The 24,007-nt window shown below is 42.2% G+C and overlaps 1 protein-coding gene and 1 pseudogene across 1 annotated transcript in view; both read right to left on the bottom strand.

Moving 5' to 3' along the window:
* The window catches only part of SLC24A3 (solute carrier family 24 member 3), a 501,111-nt gene that overhangs the window by 51,484 nt on the left and 425,620 nt on the right, over nucleotides 1-24,007 (bottom strand). The window contains exons 7-8 of the mRNA XM_019653117.1: nucleotides 10,331-10,405; nucleotides 71-96 (exon numbers count right to left, since the gene is read on the bottom strand). Of these exons, the coding sequence (XP_019508662.1) occupies nucleotides 71-96; nucleotides 10,331-10,405 (101 nt within the window). The remainder of the gene's footprint in view (nucleotides 1-70; nucleotides 97-10,330; nucleotides 10,406-24,007) is intronic.
* On the bottom strand, nucleotides 8,846-9,843 carry LOC109388411 (non-histone chromosomal protein HMG-17 pseudogene; annotated as a pseudogene).

Raw genomic sequence — 24,007 nt, 5'->3', positions numbered from 1 at the left:
CTCTCTGGTCTTCGATATATTTGCTCTGCAACATAACAAGGAACATTGAAAGGGAAAGAGAGGTACTTACCAAGAAACTTGCTCATCATAAATGAACTGTAAAAAAAAATAAAAAGGATAGAAGATTAGACACACACACGTGCATGCATGCACAAACACACATGCTTTATGATTGCATGTTGCCTGCCCTTGTCGCTAGCTTGGTGAGAATCAGGGCTGGGGTTGACCTGGAACACCAAGCACCTGTGGGTAAGCTCCCCTCTGTGCTGGTTTAGCCTGTGTCTAGAGTTAGTGGAAGGAGGTGTGATTGGCCGACTGGGGTAGGCATGATATGGAGGGGAGAAGCATTATGTCATCCCATCCTTCCTGCAATTTATGTTCAGCAGTGGATTGAGAGGGAAGCATAACCAACCTTCTATGTAGAGTAAAACGTATTATAGAATTTTAGGTCTGGAAGGGATTTAGGAGCTTGGTGGGTGCTTCCACACACTAGCCACTATGGCCATCTCTAAGATGTCTGCACATCTCCGTGTACTGTACAGCACCTTCAAGCTTTTATGCAAGCACTTGGACCTATCTGTACTCAACATTTTTTCTTTCAGTTGACCTATATTTTGTGTCTTTAAAAGAATTTATTTTTAAAGGAAATTTTACATCACAATCAGAAGCGGAGAATCAGCACCAGCTGTCACCATGTGTAGAGGGTGAAAAATAAATGTAATAACATCAGTTATTAAAAATCCTGGCTCCCCAGGCCCTGGGCTATAGGTCTGCCCTTTTGTTAAACAAGGAAATTAGTAAGGGTCAGAGCAGTAGAAGACACACAAGTGCCAAACAGAGATTTCCTCTGATCAGTTAGGATCCAAAGAGAATACACAACAGGACTGAAATTATGTATATCATCTAAAATCATTTATCAGAAAACTGGTGTAAGCCACGTCCTTCGATTTATACAGGGAAACAGTTGCAGAGAACATGAGAAATTTTCCTGGGATTGTTCAATTTGCTGTAGAGTTGGTTCTAGAACTTAGGTCTTGCTCTTATGTTCTTTCCATGATACACCTGTTTGCTGAGATGGCGCATTGTTGAAACTAAATAGGTGCACCTGTATTTTATTCAAGCAGGAGACCAGGGCTGGTTCATAACTTTCTTTCTACACTCACGGATATGACTGCTTTGAGTACGATCATGTCTGAGCAGTTTTTTGTTCAGGGGGAGTGGTCCAATGGAAACTCTAAGGCAGAAACTTGCAGGACAATCTGGGCATAAAGTGTCATTACTTCAAGGAGGTGATAAACTCAGATAATGATATGGACAGCATTTCAGTCCCCAGCGATTATAATGACCATCAGTCGTGAGAGACGCAGAGGTAACTGCAAAGACATGTGGGCATGTAAAAGGACCTTCCTCCAGGGAACCTGAAGGTGCAAAGACAAGGATGAGGAGAAAGGGGCCACAGTTATTTGTAACTCGATCTTCCTACTGAGACATTGACAAAGATGTTGGCTTCATCAGTTTTGTGACTCTTGTCATTATCAGATTCAACAGGATGACATTTTGATGCAAATGTCAATCTAGAATGGGAAGAGAATTAAGGGAGTAAAGCAAGCAATCGCTTAACCCAGGCTGGAAGGTATTGGAATCTACTGCCTGGAAGGCATACACACTAGCTTTAAAAAAATGTTGTCAAGAAATCATGGAACAGAACAAATGGATTAAGATGGAAAACATTTTCTATTAATTGAAATTAATTCAATATCAGTCTTGGGCAGTGGGCTGGAACAATCAATTCATAGCCACTTAGGAGAGCATGAGATACTGGTAAAGAGTTTATTAGAGCGCCAATTTAATTTTCGTTTATCAGGGAAGGCAGGCGATTCTCTATAATATGAAAGCAGCTTTTAGAAAGCCCTTATTCTGTGCGATCGGACTGACATGTGGGGGTACAGATCAATACATCTTTAGCTACTGATTATTTCAAGGATCATATCAATGAAAAAAAAATCAGCATGGATGGAACTTCAGGAGCCTGAAGTCCAGGTGATAGCTGTGGCTGGGGAGTTGGGGGTGGGAATATGGCTCAGGGAGGAGGATAAAGAGAAAAGCAGATGATCTTGCTAGAGTACTAACAAATGGTGGCGATTTGGAATCCTTCAAATAACTGACGAAAGTTTGCCTCACTCCTGACCACTCGGAGCCAGGAGGCCTTTGCTCTCCTGTGGCTAACGAGCAAACCCAAAAAGTCTGGGTTTTATCTCACTATTTCAAGAAGATTGGGCGGAAAAATGAGAGGACTCAAAAAAGAACTATGAAAGAGTACCATAAAAGGGACTAGAAACCAGGCCTTTAAGAAAATCTAAATGGAAATTGGCTTGTTTATGGTGAGAAAGGAAGTGGAGGGTGAGTTATGAGCTGCCTCCAAGTGTCTGGTGGTGTAACTTGGAGGAGGCTGACCAGCTGACTGTTACCAATTCAGAAGATTGCAAAAGAGGAAATCGGCACTGTACACAGAATGTTCCTTCAGGGAATACATCACTGGATCATCCTTAGAAAGTGATGGAATCACCCTGTCTGAAAACTCTTAAAATGACAAGGACAGAAGACGGAGTCTCCCACTTGATGTTGCTGATTGTTCAAGGGGATGGATTTGTTATTCCTTACAGATTTTATTTTTTTAAGGATGTGTTATATACTCCTCTGTATTTTCATGCTCTATCTATGAGTAAAAGAAGACAAAACAACTTTCCCCATACCTTACAGCGGTATTACTAGAGTAGGAAACAACCTGAAATCATTTTTAGGCCATCTGAAACAAGAAACCGGGAGCGCCCCAGTTCCACTACATCACCACTAGGTGCCGCCCATGTTCTAGCCCTCTGGCCTGTGTGCTCTGCCAAGGCAGCAAGATTGAAATGAAGTCAGTTCAAGTCCATTTCACAGCTCCATTTAATCTCCTGAAAGGAGGGCAGGCACCTCAAGACAGACAGCCTCCTGAAGGAGCCTTCAGCTAACCCACTGTTGTCCGAGGGCAAGGTGGCGTTCTGGAGGCAGCTCCTGCCTGGTGTTCTGAGTTGAGTTCCTCATTTATGCTAACACTCAATCTGCATGATGTGTTGCAGTCGAGTGACCTGCTGGGTGGCCTTTGGAACTGACCCACCCTTTTCCCAGTCGGGTTTTTGAAAACAGGCCTTGGAAAAGCAGCTCTGTGTGCTGTGCTGGTTGTGTATGGGGCCAGCACTGAGTCTGCCCCCAGTGACCACATGTGGGTGGTGCTGACCGATACCTGGGCCCAGATTTGCTGCTCTCTGACCCAACTGCGGGTCATCCAAAGCTACCTTTGGCTTTGCCAAGAGCTTTGCACGTGTTCCATAGAGTAACTAAATGGGAAGACACAGGAGTGAATTTGAAAAAAAAAAACACAAAAAACTCTTCCTCCAAGGCTTCAGAAAAACGATTGGGTACCATGGAAACGAGCTTTTCGGTCCTGGTGTCTGCTCTAGAATTTTTCCAATAAAGACAGGCTGACATCAGGCAGGTGGATGCGTGGATGTCAGAACATACCAGGGAACTGCTAAGGGAGTGGCACATTCAAGGTGGAACAGCGGGGAAAAAATGAGCCAGGAATCGCCCAGGTGTGTGGGCAGGAGAGGAGAGGTGAGCTGGACTCTGTGCAGGAAGGCAGGTGGCTGTCCCTGAATCGCACGTCTGTCCCTGCGTTTGCTTAGTGTAAGCTGTAACTGTGGAGCAGGGAGACCACATTGCTGAAGCTAAGATTTTGTAGCTTGTACTCTAATCACTGGCACCATTAGAATTTTAAGCAGTGAAAATAATAGGAGAAAATCATCAGCGTCATTCTCTTTCAAGAGGCTGAAACCTTGAAAATCTTCCTTTCCTTGCTGGAAATGAACCCATCCCCCACAGATTTCCCCTCAACAGCATGGAGACTCACGGGAGATGTGCCCAAATGGAATCCTGACGTCCTCAGCTTTGGGGACCAGGGGTGCAGATGGTTTAGCCATGGCAATTCCATCTGAGAAGGAACCAGATGGAATACATCTGGAAAGCTGCTGTTATGCACTGATATGGTTTACACTTGAAGGTTAAATAGGAATTGTGATATTAGGATCTCTGGCAGGCCGACTTGACAGTGGTGGGGGCTGCAGGAGGGTAGAAAGGCGATGAGCCAGAGAGAGGTGAAGGATCGTCTTCAACATGACTCTAAGATGTCTTTTCTCTCACAGAAAGGGCAAGAAAAGAAGATTTCTGGATCATTTAATATTAGTTGTTTTAATGAAAGAATTCCAGGACAGGCGAGGCAGAAGCTATTCTCTTGAGTCTAAAAACATTAGTTAAGTGCAGCAGACAGGCCTTTCTAATGGCAGATTCATGGTGGGTGAGGTAAAATCAAGATGATTACAAAGACTGAAAGAAGCAGATTTTATTAGAGGGAAAATTCAAATTCTTTGCTGAGGTGGTGTAGATGTACCATCTTGGACACATACTCTGGTAAACCTGAGGTATTGCAGCTGACCTTGGGTAAGTCCCTGAATTTCTGGAGCCTTGGTTTTATCATCTATAAAATGGGGGTTTTATAATAGCTTATATAGTCATGAGTATTGAACTGGAAATTTTTTTTTTGTCTGAGCCATCCTGCCACCTGTTGGCAGCTCAGCGGCTGCTCAGCTCGGGCTGGGAATTGAACTGCTGTTGCTCAGAGCTCAAACTCTTGAGTGAGCTCTTAACCAACGGAGCCACTCGGCCGGCCAAACTGGAAAATCTTAATTGACAGATCCAACCTTCAGTCTTATATTAAGTATTGAGACTATGCTTTCTAAAACTTATGGATGCTATGAGAATGTAGGTCTATTTTCTACGGGAAGATCTGCTCTCTATAACTGTGCTACCCAATATGATAGGCACTAGCTATATATGGCTACATAAATTTAAATTAATTAAATTAAAATTTTAGTCCTGTGGTCTCACTAGCTGAATTTTGAAAGCTCAATAGACACATGTGCCAAGTGGCTACTGTAGTGGACAGTGCTGCCTAGGACATTTCTGGTGGCTGGGTCAGCTGACTCATCTCTCTTTGTCTCCATGAAATCACCTCCAGAGGGGAGACTGCAATGAGCCCTTGAGAGGGAGAGAGAAAGGGCAGCGTCACCTTGAATGAAGCTTTCTGCTGTGCCAGTGCTCAGGGTGCCTTCAGGGCCCCCCAACAGATGCTAATGGTTCACCTGGCCCTTCAGGTAGGCAGCACTGCTGAATCTGGATTTGTGAGCCAGTCTAAGTTATGCTGAACCTGTGTGAGGCCTGTCCACTCTCCTGGAGGTTTCCCTTCTCTTGAGGCTCACATTCCCAATCTCAAAGCAGAGAGGAAGGGTACAAATAAAGCATTCATTTTAGGGCAGCTGTTACACTGACGATGTAATGAATCATTTGCATTATGTAAATGATATGATTATGTAAATTATAGTAACATTCCAATAAAAGATATTGTGGGGCCTGCTGGAATTTAGAGCAAGGGTAGAACCGGGAGGCCAGAGATGTCTGTGGTGGAAGTCACTGGGGGCAGGTCATGGGTGTGGGGGAGAAGCAGCAGGAGGGTCTGTAAGGCTTTGGAGACTATTTGTGAGGTAGATGCACACAAACACATGCTCCAAACTACCCAGAATGCTCCTAGGTCTAAAATGGCGACACTTCTCTTCAAGAAAGAGACCAAAATCATGGGCAAGCCCCCCAGCCATGTCCAGCATCTCTAGGGCCTGAGTCTTCACTGCAGAAAATGTCACCAGGGCTAAAGGGGACGCTTGATGGGGCAGGGGAAAGGCACTGAGACATGCACATTGTATGTTTATGAAATTATAACTGCTTCAGACAATAACATATTCTTAATTTATTCTGTTTTTCTCCCTAAAAAACGACAACAAACACACTAGAAGATGTCACAGAGCAAAGCCTGGGTGAAACCCAAATTCTTAAGTGAACTGAGTCCCTCATCTCTAAGTTAACTGTTAAGCCCTGTTGGTTTCAGAATGTACATGCTTGTCTTACTCCTATGTTCTTCCTTTTTGGCTCAGCCAATCTGCATCAACTTCCATTTCAGCTGTTTCAGAATCCAGGTATTAATGACTATTAGCACTTTACTGGCATAGCAGCTATGAGCATCCCTGAGAAGTTGTCTTTCCTGCTCTTTGAATTTAGCAGGCCCCATGGATTGTCCTCAGGGCTCCTCTGCTGTGTCCAAAGGGCCACTCCCCCGGGATGTATATAGAAGTGGCATCTGGTCTCACTTAGTCTGGCCTTCTCCTCAGGGTAAACGAGCTCTTTATTGCATCACCTCAGAGGACGGGCAGTTCTGTCTTCTAACCCTTTCAGAACCATAAAAAGGGGGAAGAGGATAAAAAAAAACCCTAATAGTTAAAATAAATGGTTCAGATGGTTGGTAATTATTTGTGGATAGGAGGAAAGCTTTTAAATACAGGATTTTTAAGTGCCCATTGCAGGGTCCTATAGAGAAGCTTAGTATTATATAATAAAAGGGAGGCTAGAAGAGCAGTGTTTTTGTTACCAGGACATTAGGGGAAATACAGGAACAGAATAGGGAATCTTGACAAAAAGTTACAGTGTGTGTGAGCAACAACAGCCTAGCGCTGGGGCATGGAATAGATTTGGGGACACCGAGAAAACTCCATTGCTAAGCGCTGCTAAGTACTGTGTCTTCTGGGTATAAGACTGTTTTACTCCTCATGCTGGTTTTAAGTTTCTCATGAAAATGACCCTGAGCATGAACAGCAGTCAGAAATTCAGACAACTGAGCTGCCACTGTGCCTTGTTTTTAAGAGTCTTAAAATTTACTTTAGTAACGATCATTGCCATGCAACAGATGGGTATCCAGAGGAAGTGGTGTCCAGTAGTATTTTGATGTTGAGTTTTTCAGAGTGCTGCTGGCAGAAGAATCACCTGGGGGCAGGGGAAGGTCCAGAGTGAAGTGCAGTTTCCTGGGTTCTACTCCAGAGTCTAGTGAATTAAAATCTCTGGATTGTGCGTTTTTAATAAGCACCCTGGGCATTTCCAGTGCACACTGAAGTTGGAGGGACAACAGTTAAAGTTAAAAGAACCAAGTCCAAGCCCTGAGGACCCCAACTTTATCTTTTCCATTAATTCCTAACAGTGGAGAATGTAATTTTTCTAAAAATCACAAAACTCTAGCCTTGACATCTGGTCTGTAAACACAAAGTCCACCTTTAGGTAACGGCAAAGGATCGCTTGTTTCTGCACTTTGTTCCCATCTCAGGGAAATGCAGCGCTGCCGGCTGCCTGCCGTTCTGCCCACCTCAGCTCTGCAATGCACCTGGGCACATGGGCACAGACCATTGCTTTGCCGGTGAGCAAGCGGCACCTGCAGCCTGAAGGAGCAAAACAGCTTTACTTCCTCACACATCATTAGCAACAAGTACATTTGTTTCATCTTGGACATATCCAGATGAATATGACAGAAGACAAGTTATTTCCCACATAGGCCAGGAGGTGTCTATGCTGAAAACAGAGAAAGAAGCTAACACAGGCAAATCTGCTGTTGGGAGTGGATATTGCCATGTCCGTGCTCCTGGGCAGTCTTGTCCTGGGCTATTCTGTCTCATTACCTTGTCTTTCTGGGAGTGGTCATCTTTTCCTGGAATTCAGCAAAAGTAGAGAGCTTTGTTCATTTACACCATCCCCTAACTATGTCTCTTTGAAAAAATAACTTTCAAAAACCATCCTAAAATATCCTAAAAGGGTAAGAGCAAAGTGTACACGATCAATGTGGTTCGTGCACTGCAGGCCAAGCTTGCTGCAGAGAATGTTTGAGAAGTCCGGGCTCGGTGAACAGAAGAATCCTCTAGATTTAGGGTGACCATACCTTTTCCATAGATAACAACTGAGAACAAGAACAGAGCCAAGCATGTCCTTAAGTCTATTAACCAGGAGCTCAACAAAGATAGCACGTCTTTAGGTCCAACATGGAGTCTCTGAACCCACCGCTCCTTGCCAAGGTCTCACTCTCCCAATTTTATTTTATTTTTTTCCCAAGCCAAACTGTATCCAGCTTTATTAAACATACTTTTCAAAAACAACCATGGCATTTCAGGCAGCACACGGGTAGACAATTGTTAACAGTATACAAAAACTGTCACACTCCCTTCTTCAACACACTACCAAAATCAGAAAGCCACTGTAAAACTCAGTGAAGTCTTCATTTGATGCTCTGAACAGATAAAGTTTAGAGTGAGGGTTGACATTTTGCATTAACTATGTTGTTTCACAACTTTTCACAAGCCGACCCTGACTTTTGAGAAATGAAATGAAAATGACAGAATTATCGATCTGTAGGTCCACAATCTAAAACTGGAACTGTTGCTATGTTGTGGGGTGCCGTCTCAATGGTGACACTAGAAAGTCTGGATTAACTGACCTGTCCCAACAGGTCTCTGGGTTTAAGGGAGTCAAGTCAAGTTAAGGGAGAAAAGGACGTAAAATTGAATTTGAGTTTTTCCACACAACAAGGTGTTTGTGCCAAGGTTGCTAATGTGTGTCAACATCAAGGGATTCCTCCTCCCGGGAACCAAGAGGCAGTCTCTCAAAACTAGAGGGGAAAGGTGTTTTTCCCCATGTCAATCCAGCTTTGGAGACATTCTATTAGTAATATATGTCGTTTCCAAAAAAAAACAACAATTAAGTGTTATCTGTGTGCTAACAATATAGCTTTAAAAAGAACAAAATTCTGCATTTTTATAAAACTGGATAAAAATAGATTTAAAACTGTACAGCCACCAGAAGTACAGTTATCAAAAATGCACACACTTCACTTGGCACTTCCAGCGCCTTCTGCTTTCTGTGCCCAGTCTGTTTTGGCATCTCCGTTTTCTGCAGGTTATCCCCGTCCTTGCCAGCATCGGCTTTCCCCTTTCCCTTTGGGTACCTTTTCTCCCTTCTTTGCAGGGGCCTTTTTAGGCTTGGGCTCTGGCTTTGGAGGAGCAGGCTCAGCGGATAGCCTTGCGGACCTGCTCTGTTGTTTGTCCTTCCCCTTGGCTTTATCTCCTTCAGCATCCCCTTTCTCTTGGGCACGGTGGTGATGACAGTGGGATGCAGAAGCTGGATGTGGCAATGCGGCAATGTATGGGCTTTAGTCGGTCTGGGGGTCACTCTCGCTTCTTCTTCCTCACCCTCCCAATTTTTAATGGCCTGAGAATGAGGGGACTGTGGCTATAACCCAAGATCTTCACCATTAGGAACTGCTGTTGACTGAAGTACCTATCTGGTTTCTTGTAGAAAGTCTTATATTAACCATCACTTTCAGCTGATTTGTAGAGGTTTACAATTAACCTACAGGTTAAGTGTTTTGTAGTCAGGTGAGCAAACCCTTCAGTGGATCTATTCCCATTATGCAGGTAAGAAAACTAAGACCTGGAGACATTGATTTCTCCAAGGTCACCAGGTCTGGTAAGGGGGGAGACCAGAACTAGAAGTGGGTGACAGTGATGTTACTCGTTGCAACATGGACCTGTGATGGGCTCTTGTCAGTTTAGACTGGAGATGTAAAAAGCCTCAACTAAAATGGGCTATGGAGGGACACACTGGGGAGATTTTCGCGAGATGACGATCCACAGGACAATTAAGCCAAATGGGCATAGTGGCAATTGAGGAAGAGGTCAGTTTAACATTCCTAGGGTCGGTGGGAGGATAGGAATGGGGACAGAAATATTAAAAAAAAGGGGGGACCAGTCTTGGGAAATCATCTTAAGTTTAGAGATAAGTTGAGTTTGGGACATGAAAATGTCTAGTAGAGAGTTGCCTACCCATGACTGGGCCTCAGGGAGATGCCACTGCTAAGAGTACCCTTTGGGGGTGTCCGCACAAAGGTGGCAATGGCAATGGACACGTGGGAAGGGCAGGGCTGTCCTGGGAGGGCATATAGAGTGAGAGGGGGAAGAAGTAAGTTCCAGACACAAGGACACTGATGCTGAAGAGAATTGCAGGGGAGCCTGTGAGGAAAGTGAGAAGAAATGGTGAGGAAGCTCACAGAAAAACAGCAGGGACTCTCACGGCACCAGATAACTAGTCTACACTCCTGCTCTGAGCACCGAACTATCAGGCTGGGGTATGGGTTGATCCAAGTATCTGGAAGAAAGAATGCTTCCACACATAGACATCCATTTGCTCATTCATCACCAGAGACTTTGAGCCTGCTCATGCAGAGGAGCCTCACGTGCATAACCCCGAGTGGTGGGAAGGGTGACCGGGAGTCTAACGGAAGGGAATTCAGATGCGTTGTCCATCACATGCTTACCACGATGAGTGCGACCACAGACAGCGTGTAGTAAATCGAATCCCTCAGCAGGCACCAGGAGGATAGAGCCACAACCTGAAGGAAAAGGGGAAAGACAGTAAGAAACAGGACATCTGACTGTGCAAAGGAGAAAGCATGGCTGCTGGCGGCTCCGGCCAGTGATAAACCTGACACACAACCTAGTATTTCTGTCTCCTGTCCTGGGCCAGTCAATCTGCCAGTCAATATGAATATATTTAGGCATATTAGCCTGGACCTCCTGAAAAGCAGATGCCAAGATGGGGATAAACCTGCAATAATTTTATTAGGGGGAGAAGCCCATGAGCATAAATGGGGAAGGAGTCGGGGAGCTAGGAGTGCCGCCCAACATGACTCAGGTCAGGAGAGAGGAAAGGCTGGGTGAATGTGTCCCAAGCTGAAGGTTCAGGAAGACTGAGAGGGACATTTGGTGCACAGTCACCTGTCAGAGGAGGCGTGTCTCCCAGGAACTGGTCAGCCTCAGCATCCCTAATATCCCATAAGGGGATGGGATGAGCAATCTTACCCAGTGTCCTTGTCAACACTCTAACGTCTGCCACAGCCCATGCTCCTGTGTGGAATGGGCCCTGAGCGCCCATCAGAAGGGGCATCGGCCAGCCCGACTGGCAGTCACCTCCCGGCCCTCTCCTCTCATCTCTGTTATACGCTTGGCCTCCTTTGCATTTGACCCCTGGTTTGATCAGATTTTTTAAAGATCAGTTTGCATATTGCTCTGGAGAAAACGTTGTTCTTAGGCAGTTGGGAGGTGTCCCTTTACAGATATGATGGCTTTGCTGAGCTTATGCCGATATGCATGTTGCTGGAGGCTAAGGCAGCGCTGGCAGCTGTGTCCAGATTTCCTGCAAAAGGAGGCCCCTGGGTGTGACAAAGGCGGGGCTCTGTGCAGAGGAGATGATGGCGGATGGGAGGGAGCCCTGGATGCCTGGGTTAAGACCCTTATTCTGGAGGACGTGTTATTTCTCCTTGGTAAGTTCTTCAAAGTCTCTTTTTTGAGGAACACCTAGTATTTTTTTCTCTGCTTTCAGCAGTAGATACAGGTTGACAGACCCTCACAGAGAAGCTGGGGAAAGTCCACAATGCCATGTCAGAGGTGCTTCCTGGGCTGTCACTCATAACTCCCTCCTGCCTCCCTAAAAAAGTATCAACTACCCCATGGCCACAAGACATGTCTGGCTGCTTTGTCCTTGGCCTGGTAAGTAAAAAAGGACAAAGCAAATGTCAACACTCAGCTGGGCCAATGATACGCTGTACCAAAGACAATAGGAAAAAGGGATTCTGGGGACAAGGCAACCTTTGGTTCCTTTTCTCTCCCTGACTGCTGTGTCAGTCTATAAAGAAAAGATCAGGCAAAGTCAAACCAGAGACGGCTTTCTGGATTCAAATAACATGGAAGATATGACTTAAATAGAACCATAAATGAATAATGAGTCCAGTCTCTTTCCATTAACACATTCTTCCACTTGTTATATGGACATTTAGGTATTTTCTGTTGCTAATTTTGCCTCATTAGGTTTCGTATTTTCAGATCTAAATTACAGATGATGGGGTTGTCAAAAAAGAGGACTGGTGCTACAAAAATCACTTTAGAACAAATTAAAGTGTTTTTTACCCTTTTACCATTCTCTCCTTTTATCGTCAACTCTTAGTACCTATGGTCATCACTCACCAGCTACAAAATAAACTAGACTAGACTGTTCATTTTCCAGCAGGTCATAAAAGGTGGTGAATATTTACTAAATTTATTATAATTAGGTAAATGGACTTAAAACATGTGCCAAATATAAATTCTGAATTTCTTTAAAAAGTCAGTTGGGCTTTGAGTTAAAGAAGGCAGACTGAATACATACCATTACCTTTGCTCTTTTTCTTTATACCAAAACAAGATAATAATAAAAGGATTTAAAAAACAATAACAACAACAACAACAACAACAAAACAAGACATAAACCCACAAGAAAAAGAGAACAGAAAAGCAGATTAGAGTAACAAAATTTTGGAAGCTGAAAAGCAGAACTGGTTATTCAGCTGGCAGTGGGCTAAGCTCTAGAAGTGGGGATGAAGTTGGGCCTAAAAACGGAACTGAAAGACTGCTCAAGAATTTAATCCCCAGACTTTTCCCTCACTTCAAGCAGACTAATGACTGCATATTCTGCACCTTAAAAGAAAACAGGAGACCCGGCTGGCATTTGAAGAAGTTCTAAAAACAAGGGAGTGGAAATAATCAAATAAATAATTCACGAAAAACTTCCAGATGTTAGGGACGTGCATTTTCTGAGTGAGAGGGCCTTCTGAACGTCCAGCTCAATGAACAAAAAAAAAGATGTACACCAAGGCATATCATCATGAATTTTCAGAAGATGGGGACAATGGTACTAGAAACTGCCAGAGAGAGAGAGGGAGGGAGGGAGGGAGGGAGGGAGGGAGAGAGAGAGAGAGAGAGAGACAGAGAGAGACAGGATTTATATACAAGGATGAAAACCAGAGTGACATTTTATTTCTCAACAAAAGCACTGGAAGCTAGATGATAAAGGAGCAACACCTCCACAATTGGAGAGGAAAATTATTTCAACCCGAAATTATATGTCCGACCAAATTATTCATTAAAAATGAGAAAAATGAAAGCTTAATTGTCTCAAAAAATTTACTTCCTATGCACCCCTTCTCAAAAAACTACTGGAGAATGTGCTCTACAAAAATAAGGGAGTAAACCACTTGTGACATAATATTATATTACAATAAACAATTATACCACACAATAAGAATCTATACTAATAAGTGAAGAAAATTTCTAGAATGATGGTGAAGGAGGATTGTAAAACGACAGTAAAAGGAGATTCCAAACGTTTGAAACTTTTGGAGCAGGCTTTCCTCGTCAGGTTACAGCAGGTCAGCAGGTCTCAGAAGAAATGACACCAAAAGGACAAAATTTACGGAATATCTGATAATTTTAAACCCACAGAAAGGAGACTAGAGATCTCTGGAAATAGAACATAGAAAACTAACCAAACAAACAACAAAAAAGATAATTATGAACCACAGGGAAAACAGAGAGTGTACAGGAAAGGAAGATGAATGAATTATTATGTATTAATGGCTCAGCTATGAACAGTGATCACAGGGTCATAATAAACAAAACATCGATTACTGTCTAACTAAATTTATGACATAACTATTTGGGAAGAACGGGGGAATGGGCAGTACGAGTGGGTGGGGCTGAACAGAGATCTAAGTCCTCCTCTTTCATGCTTCGAAGTCACTGGAGAATGCTTGAAACTAAAAAATCAAGTAACTGCTCTCTAAGTATGTTATTTAGAGATACTGAGCAAATAGCAGGAACAACCAAACTAGTGTAAAGTAGTATCAGAAGAGTGGGAAACTGGCGCTGGTGGGACTGGAAGATGGCTGTCTTTCATAATGAGCCTTCTAGAACTGGTGGACTCTTTAATATAAAAATAAAAACAAAAATAAAAGGAAAGTATAATACAGATTATCTACTTAGATTTACTGCTGCATGAAATAACATTTTGCACTAGGCCTAAAATGTCAAATCTGGATGAAAGTGATATATTTTCTCTCTTTATAAATAGAATAGTTTTCAATGTCCAGACTATCATCAAATTTCAGCTCCAGATTGAGAGTCTACACTTAGCAAAACCATTTTTTTTTCTATAGAAGTGATGAACTGGGGGACAAGTAAGAAGGAGTCAAACCAGAGAATAATTTATTTCCACAGTCTAGAGGGAATTAAAGCATCATTGATGATTCTGCGATGTCTATGGTGAGAGCTGTGACCATGGTCTCATATCCATCTCTACCTTAACTTTCTGCAACCACCATTCAACATGACAGCAAATATTTCCTGTATTTTCTTATTTCTGGTTATGGCCCTTTCTTTTCTGCATAAAGAAGACCCTTTATCATTTCTTGTAAGGCCAGTTTTGTGGTTATAAACTCCTTTAGTTTTTGCTTGTCTGGGAAAATCTTTATCTTTCCTTCAATTCTGAATAACCTTCCCAGATATCGTATTTTAGGCTGTAAATGCCTTTCTTTCAGCACTTTAAATATTTCCTGTCACTCCCTTCTGCCCTGTAAAGTTGTTTCTGAATAATCTGCTGATAGCCTTGTGTGGTTTCCCTTGTATGTGACTTGTTTCATTCTTGCTGCCTTGGATTGTCTCTTTATCCTTCACTTTTGCCATTTTAACTACAACATGTCTTGGTGTGAGTCTCTTCGGGTTCATCTGAATTGGAACTCTGTGCTTCCTGGACCTGGATGTCTGTTTCCTTTCCCAGATCAGGAAAGTCTTCAGTCATTATTTCTTCAAACATTCTTTCTATCCCTTTCTCTTCTCCTTCTGGAAGCCATATAATTACAGAATTGTATACCTGAAATCTATTGTAACTTTGCTAACAATTGTCACCCCAATAAACTTTAATTTAAAAAAAGGAAATATTAGGGTGCTTGATGTTATCCCAGAGATCTCTTTTACTATCCTCATTTTTTAAAATTCTCTTTTCATTTTGCTTTACACTATTCTGTCTTAGAGGTCACTAAGCTGTTCTTCTGTATTAACCAATCTGCTGTCAATTCCTTCTAATGTACTCTTCATTTCAGTTATTGTATTCTTCATCTCTGATTGGTTCCTTATTACATTTGCTATCTCTTTGCTGAAGTGTTTTCTGAGTCCCTTTATTCTATTCTTAAGTTTGTTGGGCATCTTTATGATTTTTTTTAAAAAATTCTTTATCAGGCAAATCATTTGTCTCTATTTCATTAAGGTTTTTCTCTGGAGTTTTCTCTTGTTCCTTCATTTGGGGCATATTCTTCTGTCTCCTCATTTTGTTTGATTTCCTGTGCTTGTTCATGTGAGTTATATGGAATAGCTGTCTTTCCCAGTCTTAAAAAAGCGGGCTCTATGTAGACTGTGTGTCAGATAGTTTTGGCAGATCAGTTGTAGTGCCCAGTATGTCATATGGCCTAAAGGAATGGGTTCCAGGTGGGTTAGCCTGGTGTGTGCATGCTTCCTTACCCTTCTGACACGGGTGGGGCTGCCTGGTGTGGGCAGGGCTGTTCAGTGTGTGCTTGGTGTGCCCTATTGCTTTAACTGTCTGCTGTAAGAGCAGGGTCTGAGCAGGGCTGCTCTGTATGCTTGCATCTTAGTGCCCTACTAACTCCACCCTTCCTCCGGGTGGGACAGCCTTGTCTGTGTGTATAGCCACACTTTGCTAGCTCTGCACCCTCTCCAAGCAGTGTAGCCCCGCACATGCAGCAGGGACCCACTCACTCTGCATGGGGCAGCCCCGTATATGTGCCCTGTTGCTTTTTTTTTTTTAATTGGGGAATTGGGGGAAGGGGAACAGACAAGTTGCTATCCTCTTGTTCTTCAGTCTAGTTGTGGAGGATGTTGCTTCACTAGCCCAAGTTGGCACCATCATTGCACTCTTCCCAGGTAAGGCAGATCAGTCCCCGACTTCTGGACAGCCGCTCACAGCGGCTGCTGGCCACTCACCTGGCTGCTGGCTACACACGGCAGCCCACGGCAACCTACCTGCCATCGCTGGCGACTCATGGCAGCCCAACTCCAGGTTGAGCTGTTCTTCAGCATCTTAGCTGCAGAGGGCAGTGTCACTGGCCCTCATATGTGGGATCCGAACCAGGGCCCTCTGGCATCCCAAGCCAGCTCTTAACCAATGCGCCACTCGGCCGGCCCCAGTGCCCTGTTGCTTTAATTGCCCACAACAGCACCTATTTGTATGACATTCCTGAAAATAAGGGGATCCAGAAGAGTTATCTCATTCATTTCTACACCAGCCTAATAAGGTGAACACTGTCACCTTCACTGGCCAGCAATATGGACTTCGCCAAGAGAGAGACTTGAGCAAGATCACACAAATGGCAGTAGGAAGGGACTGGTACCTGAATCCAGGAGCCTGAGTCTCAAGCCCCTGACCCACCACACTATGCTATAGTGCCTCACTGGAGACAAGGATGAAAAGCAGACACCTATTTGTGATGGCCTCCTGGAGATTTTCTTTCTCCGTGACTTTAAGCCACTAGGCAGGTAAGTTAGAGATGGTAGCTAAAGGAGGAAAGAGTTGAAGGTGAGAGATAAAAAAGCAGTGATCACAGCTCAATTTTAAAAATATACAACTTTAAAGAGATTCAGGGCAAGAAATAAAACTAGAAAGGAGTTATCGTATGGACCACAGATATGGATATGGATATGGTAGTGACATATTCTAGGAGAGACACAGTTAAATGAATCTGAAACTACTCTGTTTAGTTAGTTTAGTTAAAAAAAAGAACAACGCAGCACCAATACAACTCATTGTTTGGTGACTGAATGTTTTGTTTTTTTTCCCACAAACATGAATACATGGATACTGGGGTCTAAGTGGTTCCCTTTGCTTCTCAGTGAAGAGTCTTTCATCTTGAGATGGAGGCCAGTAACCATCTGACTCAGACCCTGAACATATTTATTGGCAGAGAGGGACATGTTAACAGCTCTGCATCAAAATGGAAAGATCTGTGGCATCTGTTGGCAGGTGTTACTCAACTCAGAGCATGGGAGACACTGATGAGAAGACAGCGCTTCTTGAACACTTTGCAAAATGGCTGCAAGGAAGAAAGGCAAGCCATTCTGGCAAAGACACCAGAACAGGGGTCCTGGGAGAAAACCAACAGTGAGTAATTCTGCCCTTGACCTCATTAATCAATAATACAGATGGTGCAGATTACAAGAGGCCATCTGCTGGCAAACTCTTCCATAAATTAAAGCCAGAGGCTTTATTTTCCCCCTATAGCTCTAGGAATCCCTCCCAGCTGGAATTTCATCTTGATATTTCTTTTCTATTTCTGGAGTGCATGTCACACTTTTCCTATTGAATGCTCAGCTTTAGCTTCTGTCTTATAATTCCGTTTAGTTTCAGCGTGGCATAATGCAAAAAAACAAAACCAAATCCAAACAAACAAAAAATCCCTACCCTTCCAAAACAGAGGAAAATGCATTTTCCCTTATTCAAATGTTGAGAGATAATCTTCTGGAATTCTGGCTCCTTCTAGGAGGCTAAAAGTAACTCTTTATGATAAAGCTATATATTTACTGTGTATGGGTTTGTATGGCAAACCAATATATAGCTATTTATATATATGATAACATGCACACATATTGTAGTGTACATGGGGATATACAGTGTATATATAATACAATGTGATATATGATGATGTTTCTTGATGAAGAATGGAATTTGACACTGCAGACATATTTTTAAAAGCACATATACCCTCAACTTGCAAGCAGTTTGCCTTTTACAAAAACTGTTAAAGCAGTTAGAACACCATAATAGTTACATGACATAAAACAAAATTGCTATCGTCTCAGAGAAATGTTATTTCACACAAATTTCATGGAAAAGGGATTTGAAAAATCATAACACAAGTTTTGTTCCAAGCTTTTGAGCTGACATAATTTCTACAGCCAATTCTATCTTAGAAAAGGCAGCCACACAATGTGGAGCAGGGATGGGGCTCTGGGGTATCCCGCATACAACCTGACACGCACAGTGGCACTAGGGTTCAGAACAGTGAGGGCCTGACTTTTCTTCCCATAGGGAAGTCTTGGCACTACTGTCTGTTCATTATTTAAGTACACTTTTTTTTTAAGGTCTAATCTTTAATTTTCTCTAAGGACCATGGTTTTGCTGACCTGCCTAAAAACATCGGAACTCAAAGAAACGCAGATATTCCTGGTTTTTTTATAGACATTTTTAAATTTCACATTTTATAATTTGTGATCTATTTGGTGTTCATTCTTATAGATAGTGTGAGGTATATGTCATGTTTAAAAAATTTTTTTTAGGTTCAGGTGTACAAAACAATATAATAATTAGACCCCTCACAAAGTTATAACCCCCCCAATCTACTGCCTCTCTGACATCAAATATAGCTGTTACAATTCTATTGACTAGATTCCCTATGCTGTACTCCACATCATATGTATATATATATATATATATATATATATATATATTTGACATATATATGTCAAACCATATATATGGTTTGACATTCAATATTATTCAACTTCAGCTTCAGGTGTACAGTGTATGAAGTGTTTCCCCTAATAAATCCAGTGCCCATCTGGCACCCTACATAATCTTTACAACATACCCATTACAACGTTGGGATTTCCACAACACCCAGACTTTTGGCTTCTCTTGGAAAAGTCTGAAGACCTGGCAAGCTGGAGGTATTCTCATGTCACTGTGGAGCCCTCTTCATTTAGAACATGCATTTTTCTGCTTGCCACAGTCTCCGCCGCTCTATTGCCCCCCTTCCCCCCAATTTCAAAGGCAAGAGTCAGTTGTCATATACCACTTTCTTTCTGTTATTTTTCCTTGGACCTGACCACTTCACTCATTTATTCTGTATACCTGGGCCCTGCAGGAATATGCATTTGTGATCCCTGATCTAAAAGAATGATTTTAATTAGTGTTGACAATACTGAGCACACCAGCTGCCATTTCTTCACAGTCTAACATTGTGCTTGGGTTATTAAACATTTTGTGCCATGCACTCTTCCACATTCTATGAACCCCTTTTCAGAAGTGCATATTAAAAGGCATAAAATAACAAAGACTTCGATTTATTGAAAGCCAGTTATCAAAAAATTTGAGAAATGCAGATATAGTAATACACATATTTCTTTATTACCAAGAGCCAGGAAGTTTTCTTATTATAAGAAGACTTAGTCATTTCAACGTAGTGATGAATGGAGAGAGAGCTGAGATTTCTGCAGTAACTGTAATACGCAAATAGCACGAAAATATCTTATATTTCTACTGGAGACAAAGTCACAGGTACTGCTAATGTCACCATGGGTCTGTTGCCTCATGAATAATCAAATGAAATGTTAAATGTCAGTGGTTAGTAAAAGTAAAGATATAATTTTTTTTTCTCATCCAAGTTCACAGACCTCCTAATCTAGCTTTTGGAAATGGAAGCCTTGAGGCTCTAGTCCTTAGTTCCTGGCTTTTAGTTATTTAATTGCTCCTCCACCAGAAAGCGGGTGGGAGGTAAGTTGGCTCTTAGTCCATCTGGCTATGCTGATAAGAACTTGGATGGTGGAGGCTGAAGCTAATGGCAAAAACACTGTTTTGGGCTATCTGTAGATTTTGATTATGTGAACTTTCTGTTTCGTCCATTATCATGGCAATACACTAGGCTATATTTATACAGTTTTCCAGGAAGAATTAAAGTGGCTTACAATATTCATTCTCCTGTTTCAGCCAGCTAAGTACAGAACGGGAGTCATTCCTCTGAGGGCTGAAGAGATGCTCTCCACAGCCTGCTATTTATCCATGCGGTCCAGGACAGCCTATTAGAAATGCACTCTCAAGGCCCCACTCTTTTCCGGCTGCATCAGAATCTGCATCTTAACAAGAACCGCCCCCCCTCCCCGCAACCCATGTGCACGCTGCAATATGACAAGTGTTGGCTTAAAGGACAGAAGTCCCCATTCTGAGTTAACCTTGTGACACTGAAATGTAAAGAGCAAGAGACTGGTGAGGTGGCCTGCAGTGCTCACCCTGGGTACTGGGGTCTGGACATGATGCAGGGGGCATAGGCAGCCACTTAGGATCTTTGCAACTGGGTATATTTAAGCTGCAGGTGCCAATTAGAAACACTGCTTGTATGGGGGTTCCTACTTCATCAATTTCTAGCACCAACTCTGTTTAAGCTGTCCAATGTATAGAACCATGCCAGAAAATCCCTGCTTTCTTCCAAGCTCTCTACTCCATCTGAAAAGACAATATAAAGAAATGCAACCAGAGTGGTGCTGAATTTTTTTTAAATTTATGCCATTCGGGTTAGTAGCCAGATATATGTAGGAGGCAAACATTTCCTTATTTTAATAATCAGGAAACCTATTTGGACAATCTCAAGCCTGAGGGATCATTTCAGTGTCCATCACTGTAGGGTCTCCAAAATGGGGTGGGATGTCTTTGCATTTGAGGTGTTGACATATCATATGAATTCAGAAATCAGACAGCTAGACCATGTATTTGAGTTTAAGCTTCTGGAAGTAAGACCTGGCTAAAATCACAACACACAAAATCACACACATTAGCCTTTGGTGGGTGTAATATTAACAGATACAGGAACTGATGTTTTCTATGTTGTCAGAAAACTGGTAACGGAATCATGGGAGACAAATGCACCATTTCCCTCTAGTCTCTCCGAAAACTAAAATGCTGAGTACAAAGGGGACAGAAAAACAGGAGAACCAGTTATTTCTCAGTCCACAGGCTTGGTTTGGATTTGGAAGTATCCGTTTCATACTTGGAAGGGTCCACATTTCTCTGGTTTCATCGAGTTAGAGGGAAAATGTCGACCGTGGACTTTTAAAATTAAGATTTCTACCTACTGTTTGATAAAGAATGGGTCTTTTGCAATATGAGGAGCTAACCTGACTTACAAAGCAGTATGTGTTTAAAGGAAATGTGGAAGGCCACCACCTGTGGAAGCTCTGTGGAAGCGTTGGAAGCACCGGTCCCCTCTCAGGTGTGGATGCAGAGTCACATTCTTAGGGGTATGCGGTGATACTAAAAAATACTGGTTGCTAGGTCTGTGTGGCTCATCCAGCCCAGTTATTCCTTCAGGCAATCTATTTTAAGTAATTTCTGTGACTCAGGGTAGGGAGAACAGGTGATGAAGAATAAGTTCTACTGCCAGGGCAAATTGAACAGAAAAACATGTCTTTAATCTGTGCTTGGGAGATATGCCCCCACCCCCACATTAAATAATTGAGAATTAAAGCATGGTAACACATCAGTAACACAGCTTGGATTGATTTGCATTAAACAATACAGCAGAGAGCTGAAGGAATTATGAGGCGAAGGCAGCCAGCAACACCAGCCAGCCAACAAAACCCCTCTCCTCGAAGAGCCAGAAAGGTTTTAGCCAAAAACATGGGGAGAGGTTATCTGCAAGTTTTTATGTTATTTTTTTACTTTCCAAATGACCATGTAAGCAGAGAGTAGTTAGTACCTTAGCTGTTCACGGGATCAGAAGTGTAATCAAAGAGCAGTGGGGAAGGTATGCTATCAGGGGTATGTGCTTACACTGTGCAGACAAAGCTGAGAAAAGGGGTGGGTTCTGGGTGACCACCAGGATGGGCATGGGGCCTCGGCTGCTCCACTCCGTTGTCTTCCTCCTCCCCTTCTCTCATTCTCCCCACTTTCCAGAATGAGTGGCCTGGAGGCCTGAGCTTCTCCCCAGCTTCACTCTCAGAGTGCTGTGTGATCAAGAGCATGGCCTATGCTCTTCTACATTTCAGTTTTCTACCCACACCGAACTTCAGCAATATGTAAGGATCCATGCATAAATGTCTAAGAGGATCTTACGATTTTGGGGTGAAAGGTATGTTGTACAAGCGCACATTTATAAATAGTGCCTTCACCTGGAGCATCTCATCTCATTCCTATGAAAGAAAAACAGCCTCTATGACTAATTTGGGTCCTCCAGCGACCCAGTCATAGGCTGTTTCCCAAGAGGGAAACATCACTCCTGTGATGGAGTTTCTCTCTATACCAGCAAACATCTTAAAATTGGTTCTTACGTGCCAAGCACGTTACATGCCTTTTTCCCTACAATCTCTTAATATTCCCATTTTAGAGATGAGTCAACTAAGGGTTAGTGAGGTTATATGACTTTGCCCAAGGTTTGCAGTTTGAAAATGATTGAGCCACATCTTGGACCAGGTCTGAATATCCACAGAGCCCACATGGTTAACCCCTTCCTGGGAATTAACTCAACTTAGCTGATTGTAAGAACGACTTGGGTCTGTTTGATAAATAAAGATTCCTGGGCCAACCCAGACCATTTGAATCAAACTCTCTCAGAGAGGTCTGGCTCTCAACCTTGGCTGTCCACTGGAATTACCTGGAAGCTTTATGAAACACTCATGCCTGAGTCCCTCTACTCCATCCCAGAGATGCTGAATTAGCTGAGCTGGCTGTGGCTTGGTCACTGGGATTTTTCAAAGCTTCCCAGGTGATTCTAACATCCAGCAGGGGTTGAAACTACTGCCCCATCATGCTACAACTTGTTGGACTGAGGGATATACAAATAATCAGAAACAAGAAAATACCCAGCACTCCCCAGCACCTATCAATGTGTACAAAATAACATTTTTTTGATGAAATTGTAAATAGGAGTTTTCTTAATTTTTCCTTCTGATAATTCACTATCAGTGTATAGAAATGCAAACAATTTTTGAATATTAATTTTGTATCCTGCTACTTTACTGAATTCATTTATCAGTTCTAATCATTTTTGGTGGAATTTTTGGGGTTCTCTGTATATACTATCATGTCATCTGCAAATAATGACAGTTTTACTTCTTTCTTTCCAATTTGGATGCCTTTTATTTCTTTTTCTTGTCTGATTGCTGTGGCTAGGACTTCCAATACTATATTGAATAAAAGTGGTAAAAGCGGACAGTGCACATCTTTGTCTTCTTCCTGATCTTAAGGAGAATGTTTTCAGCTTTTCCCTGTTGAGTATGAGGTTAGCTGTGTGTTTGTCATATATGGCCTTTATTATGTTATGTTCCCTTTATCCCCACTTTCCTGAGAGTTTTTATCATAAATGGATGCTAGATTTCATCAAATTCTTTTTCTGCCTCTATTGATATGAGCACATGACTTTTATCTTTCATTTTGTTTTTTATGTGGTATACCATGTTAATTGATTTGCGGATATTGAACCAAGATTGCATCCAAGGAATAAATCCCACTTGATCATGATGTATAATCTTTTTACTGTATTGTTGAATTCAGTTTGCTAATATTTTGTTGAGGATGTTTGCATCTCTGTTCATCAGGAATATTGGCTTATAATTTCCTTTTTTTTGTAATGTCCTTAGCTAGCTTAGGAATCAGGGTTATAATGGCCTCATAAAAATGAGGTTGGGAGCCTTCCATTCTCTTGAATTTTTTTGAATAGCTTGAGAAGGGTAGGTGTTAATTCTTCAAATTTTTGGTAAAGTTCACCTGTGAAGCCATCTGATGTAGGACTTTTTTAGTGGAGAATTTTTTGATTACTGATTTGATTTCATTAGTAGTAATTGGTCTGTTCAGATTTTTTGTTTCTTCTTGATAGACTCTTGGAAGATTGTATGTTTCTAGGAATTTATCCATTTCTTCCATACTGTTGGATTTGTTGGCATATAATTGTTCAAAGTATTTCCTTATAATCCTTTGTATTTCTTTGGTGTCAGTTGTCACTTCTTTGCTTTCATTTCTGACTTTATTTGGGTCCTTGCTGTTTTTTTCTTGATGTGTCTGGTTCAAGGTTTATCAATTTTGTTTATCTTTTCAAAGAACCAGCTCTTGGTTTCATTGATGTTTTATTTATTTATTTATTATTTTTTTTCTTTTAATTTTTATTATGAAATACACATTTTTTAGAATTAGTTTCAGCTGTACAACACAGTACAATAGTTATACTTTTTACCCCTCGAAGTGACAACCCTCCTCCCCCAATCCACCACCCCACTGCCCCCCAATATCATACATATCTATTACAATTCCATTGACTCCACTCCCACACTATATTCCATGTCCCATGCCTATA

This window comes from Hipposideros armiger, unplaced genomic scaffold (genome assembly GCF_001890085.2).
Source record: "Hipposideros armiger isolate ML-2016 unplaced genomic scaffold, ASM189008v1 scaffold_195, whole genome shotgun sequence".
Taxonomy (NCBI): Eukaryota; Metazoa; Chordata; class Mammalia; order Chiroptera; family Hipposideridae; genus Hipposideros; species Hipposideros armiger.
The sequence above is the reverse complement of the archived record's forward strand: the minus strand, read 5'-3'. Positions and strand labels throughout refer to the sequence as shown.